Consider the following 6,000-nt stretch of genomic DNA (forward strand, 5'->3'; position numbering starts at 1 on the left):
TGCAAGCAGAAGAAATAACACAGGCAAAGACTGAGGCAGAAATATCAAGAAGGCCCTCAGGGCTGTAGAGAAGTGAGGAGGGTGGGGTAAAGGGTGTGGAATGAGATAGATTATGTAAAGCCTTCCAGGCCATTAACACGGATTTTGAGTTACATTCTGAGTAGAACAGGGAAGCCACAGTAAGAATGCGAGTGAAGTGACATGTGACTTTTGTTTTGAAAAAATCTAAATAATGAGAAAAGACCATCAAGAAATATGGGCAGAAGCAGGAAAACCAGTTATGAAGCTGCTGATATAACGCAGATGACAGACGATGATGATTTACATCAGGCAACGATGCAGAAGACTGCACAGCTGGATTCTGGATTTATTTTGAAGGCAGAGCCGGAAAGAACTTGCTGATGGTTTGACTTTGGGGTGGGATGAAACCAAGGTTTCTGGCTGAACAAATGAAGAATGAATTTGTCATGTACCACATGGGGAATACTACAAAAAGAACAGGTTTGGGAAAGGGAGATCAAAAAAGCAGTTTTATAAATGTTTACCTTTGTTAATCTGCTTTTGTCTTAACCACTACACTACACACTGATTTTTGAGCAACACAGCTGTTAAGTAGTGAAACAAAACCTGAATCCAGGTCTTCTGATTCCAGATCCTGGGCACTTTTTTACATGAAGTTTTATAAAAACAACTGAATAAGATTACAGTTTTTCTCAGAATAAAGTAACTCAAAGGTATGCACCATTTGTTAGTAATCCAAAAACTACATTCACAAATAAGGGCTATCAAATGAAATTTTTAAATATCTGACAAACATGAACAAGTAGTATTTAGATTAATAATGAAGCAGACAACAGGGATATAAAGATGCAATAAAATTCATCTAACAAATCCTCAATTTAGATAAATCCTATCCAGAAGCATATTTTCAGAAAAATGCCAGATCACACCTTCTAAAACTCTCCTTAATAATAAAGATTATCTTTGAACAGTAAGTATTTGCCATTATAATTTTACTCAGTGCATGAGTATATGCATAAAGAACCTTTATGAAAATTTTGATAAAGTAACTTTATAACATATAAGGAAAATTTTCCTCTCATTTTTTTAGCTATAGAAGCTATAAAACATTTTAGTAAATGTTTAATTCTTGACTGAAAAGTTAAGTAATTGCCCCAATGATTTCTCTACAATGCGAAACTTTTAATATGTTCTTTTCCTACAACTTCACAGCATCAGTAGATTTCAGAGCTTGGTTTCTACCTGCAGCTTCACTACTTAGTTGCTATGTAGCTTTGGGTAAGTCACTTTTCAAACAAGTAATCACTGTCTCTATCAGAATGAAATAGGATTATCTGACTTCCCATTTTACAAGGTTGGAATAAGAATCCAGAAAGAAAGAAAATGAAAATACTTTGAAAAACATTAAAGTATGGCAAACACATGAATCAAGCAAATAAGACAATTTTGGAGGGAATATACTTGTAATATAAATATGAATTTTAAATTATTCCTTTATAGGTACTCAACCTTACTGTAACAGAACTCCTAAATAGATTTTTCCAAAATAGAATTAAAGTAATGCAGAATTTGATATGTAGGAATGCTTTTTGAAGTGTCAAGTGATGGACAAACATCTACTGTAGTCACTATGTGCATTTAAGAGACAGAAAGAATTTTTTTTTTCTATTCTCATGGAAATCTATGGCCCAGGGGAGTGGAAGAGACCTGAAAAGTTAAATAAAAGACCCAAACCAACACATTAGGACAAAAATAGAAGGCACCTTATAAAGAAGTAATTGATTAACAGCAAAAAGAAAAATACCACAATGACTGCTTTGAGAATTAAGAGAAGATGATGACCTCATCTTTATGCTTTTGTTCACAATGTAGTCTACTATCTACTTATGACTGTCATTCACACAGAACACCTTCAATTCTGTTCTACAGTGTTCCGCTTTTCCTTCCTCACTTGCTCCAACAGCTCCCTGACAGCGCCATTCCTCGCCACGGTATCCAGCCAACCTACTTTATAATTCTAACCATACCCCCCAAGTCCCCAGGGCTGAGTGAGCCTCAGGATCCAAGATGACAGTCAATCTTCTAACTTTTGATTATGCTGTTAACCCTTCATGACGTCAACGAATAGTCATATGGAATTTAATTGTCAAGGCAACATGACTGCAATAAGAATGTCAGTAAGAGCTCATAGTCTACCTCTCTCAATCACTACAGCCCAATTATTTGAGTAAAGAGCAATGCAGAATTGTGTATAATCCAAAATCATTTTTTATTTCTAAGCCATTTCAAAGTAAGCACACCTTCATAATCCACCGCCTATTAGTAAATCTCAATCTCCTTTCAACTAACCAAATTAAGAGTCAATAGTTTAAGACCCAATTAGGCAAGAGAGAGAAAGAAAATGCAGAAAATCCACAAGAGTAATTCAACTGACCATTTCTCTCAATTATATCACTGTTTCTAGAATTGATAAATATCAACTGTTATGCACTGAATTTCTAAGATCTTAAGACATAACATAAAGGTAGTTATGTATCTAAAATTAATAAATCTAGATGGTCAAATTAGAAAAGTATCTAGGCATACTTAAAAACTTCCAACATAAAAACATCTGAATGAAACAGATAAATTCTAAAATCAGAAAATATATCCATCCAGCAGGGAATATTAGTTAATTATTTCATAATACTAAAGATACTAATAGGGAAACAAAAAAAAGATTAGGTACAAAATGAAAAAAGAAACATAACACAAAAAAACACAATTTTATGGTTTAGCTGAAAACAGAATATCCTAATACTGCTACACTTTTAAAAAATGTTTTGAATCACATAAAAATTCACTTTCATAATGCTTTGTAGTTTGGAGATAGAAAGTTTGTACCAAATAATCTAAGTCCCTAAAATGCTAAAACTAAAAATTTGCTATGAAAAACTTCCCATTTAATATTTTAAGATTTCTAGAAGTATTAAAGTTAAATGTAGATCTATTTCTTTATTAACTTCTGTCAATTTTAAGTATCACCACAAGCCCACCATTCTCTCTGAAGTTTCTTAAAACATAATTAAAATAGGAAATATGAGTTTTCCATTCCTCTAATCAAAAGGCATAACAGAATAAAGGGTGAAAAGTCAGGGGTAGTAATTGGGACACAGAAAAATGCAGTATTCCACTGGCAAGTGTTGGTTCCATTGCTTAAGTCCCCATGTAAAATTCAAAACTGTCAAAATTAAGTTTTGTACTAATTTTTTTCTCTTAAAAACTGAAACCTGTCTTTTCCAAGCACTTAAAAGTCTACATTTAACCAGCTGATTAGTTATCCCTATAATTCTCCTGTCAAATATAATCACAAGTATTGTGGATTTTAATCTTTTTACACTTAAAACGAATGGTTTTAATCTTAATACAAATATTCTTAAATTGGTCATATAGCCGATCTACTGTTCAACTGGTGTTCTAGAGTTCCTTTTTTGGCCTCAAATGACGAAACTTTTCTAACGTCTCTGGGGAGAAGAGGGTACAGTATAATGTTTCCAGAAATTGATCTTCTTTTTTCTCTGGACCGTTTCATGACATCTCTTCACCGAGGAATGTTACACACAACTTTTTTTTTCCTATTCTGCAGGAAAGCCCAGAGGGAGAAGCAAAGGTAAAAAGAGAATTGTATGAAGAACAGGTTGAAAGGAGACAGATGACACAAAAGCACAGAAGTATGTGTGAAGCAAGTATGTACACAAAAGAGGAAGAAGATGCAGAACAAAGAAGAGAGGAAAAAAAAGCACTGTTATCCCCTAAAAAGAGGAAAACACAGAAGGATAGAGAAATTTGCTTATTTTTCTAGAAACAAAAGCACAAAACCCTTCTAAGAAAAACATGGTCTCTTTCTTTAAGATGATGTTAAAACTCTAAAAAGTGCTCAGGGAGTTCTGCCTTCTCTTCCTATGTGTTTTGACAGAGCTAGTCTTCATCTGTAAATTAAATGCAAGCTATAGATAATGCAGAATTAATCTCTACAAAACTGCAATTGTGGATGCCATCTTTGCCCGGAAAAAACCCAAACTCCTTGGATTCCGGAAAAAAAGGAGTATATTAAGTTGGAAAACCAGATAAACCACGCATTGTCAAGTTAGGTAGCTATAACACGGATTAATAAACGCCTTTGACCAACCTAAGGTTCTCCTAAAGATCTGGGAAAGGAGGGTAAAGGGCTGTAGACTTACCGCGACCGCAGGGTGGGGCACCGTAGGAAAAAAAAGATTTTTTGAGGACGAGCTATCCTGGGAGGTATAGGGGGCTGGTAACTTGTCTCTCGGGGAGACTTCATATTAGGCGACAAATGATGTTGATGGGCGAAGGGCAGTTTCAGGGGGAGTGAGAAAATGGGCTGCGGGATGTTATGTTCGCTGAGAGCGCGGAGGCTGATAGAGGAAGGTACCCATGGGGCAAAGGACTAAGAGTCAAAAGGAGAGCCAAGGGGCCAAGCCGCCAGGGAGGCCGAGCGTGGGAGGCCTGAGCAGAGGCCGCGAAGCGCCTCTGCAGCCAGCCGCCTTCTTCGGGAACGCCTTTCCAGCTCCCCCACATTCAGCCCCTCTCACGGCTGCCCCTGCCCCAGCTACAACGGCGAGAGCAGCTGTTTCCGCCCAGCCGGGGACCGCGCAGAAAAAGGCATCCCTGGAGCCGGGGGCAGGCCAGCGGCAGCCGTCCGGGTGAGCTGGAGGTGATTCCGAGACCACTGCCGCTGAGCCAACACCAAACTTCGCCCTGTCCTCCCCTTAGCCTTCTTTATCCCCCAACTTCCCGGCCGGCTGGTGTCCGCTTCGACCGACCGAGACCCCCCCTTCTCTCACCCCTCCCCAACGCCCTGAGGCTGGGAAAGGACGGGCCACCGGGGCCACTGTAGAGCCCGCCCGGGTGCCCCAGAGTCCCAGACACCGCCCCCAAGGAAACGCCCGCATCCTCTCCGCGGCTCCGGAGCCCGCCCAGATGCTGCAAACTCCTCTTACCTGCATTGACGCCATGATGGAACCATCCCCCCAAGGCCGGCGATGCCAGAGACGCAGGGGGCGGAGCTGCCGTGCTCGCGTCACGCCGCGGGGGCCCAGCATCCTGGGCGCGGGGGGCGGGGCCTCTGATGGGAAGGGGATGGCGCGAGGGGATTGGCTGGCGCTCTAGGCTCCCGGAGTGGGAGGGGGCGGGAGGGGCGAGAGGGGGCGGGAGGGGCGAGAGGGGGCGGGAGGGGCGAGAGGGGGCGGGAGGGGCGAGAGGGGGCGGGAGGGGGCGGGAGGGGGCGGGAGGGGGCGAGGTGAATGGCGCTGTCGGTATCTTCGGTCACGTCCAGCTTCCCGGCGTCCACCACAAGCCCACTGGCTACCTTCATCGCGTAGGAAACGCTGCTCTGGTTCTGAGCCCCCGCCACGGTTGTTATGTATATAACTATATATATGTAACTATATATATAAAACAAAAAATGTATATATTATGTATTTTTTTTTTTACCCGGAGATCCCCATGATGTCCAGACCCGTGGGTTTTGTTTTTGGGTTTTTTTTTTTTTTTTATGTTTTGGTTTTTTCAGCCACAGGTGTATGGTTTACAGGCTTTTCCTTTGGGATGTCTTTTCCACATCACCATACCTGCTTTCACAGCTTTAGGGGCAAGATAAAACTTCGCAGGGGGCTGCTTTCTGGTCTTTACGGACCTGAAAGGCTTCTCACATTCCCAGTTTGGGGAAGAGAGACACATTTCCTTGTATAATGGGATGAGAATTGAGAGCAGAGTAGCACTTCGGTATTTCAAATGCAAGGGTAGATTTCTAGAGCTGAAATTTGCCTGAAAGGGAAGAGAACGTCTTGAAGTTTTAAGGTTTTTTTGTGTGCAATTTCTGCCACTTTACCCCAGCCCCTCACTTTCAACCTTCAGGTGTATCACTATGTTATGACATTGACATTTGGCTGGAGATTTGACCCTCAGTGTCACATT

At 40.9% G+C, this 6,000-nt stretch overlaps 1 protein-coding gene across 5 annotated transcripts in view; it reads right to left on the minus strand.

Annotated features, from left to right (window-relative positions):
• UBE2W (ubiquitin conjugating enzyme E2 W) overlaps positions 1-5,141 on the minus strand; it is a 115,110-nt gene extending 109,969 nt beyond the window's left edge. For all 5 annotated transcript variants that reach the window (XR_012503211.1, XM_074355042.1, XM_074355043.1 and 2 more), the window contains exon 1: positions 5,025-5,141. Coding sequence is in view for 4 of the 5 variants with exons in the window: in XM_074355042.1 (XP_074211143.1) it covers positions 5,025-5,126 (102 nt within the window). In the remaining variant the exon portion in view is untranslated. The remainder of the gene's footprint in view (positions 1-5,024) is intronic.
• Positions 5,142-6,000: the final 859 nt, after the last annotated feature.

The sequence above is a fragment of the Camelus bactrianus genome, chromosome 29, assembly GCF_048773025.1.
Source record: "Camelus bactrianus isolate YW-2024 breed Bactrian camel chromosome 29, ASM4877302v1, whole genome shotgun sequence".
NCBI lineage: Eukaryota > Metazoa > Chordata > Mammalia > Artiodactyla > Camelidae > Camelus > Camelus bactrianus.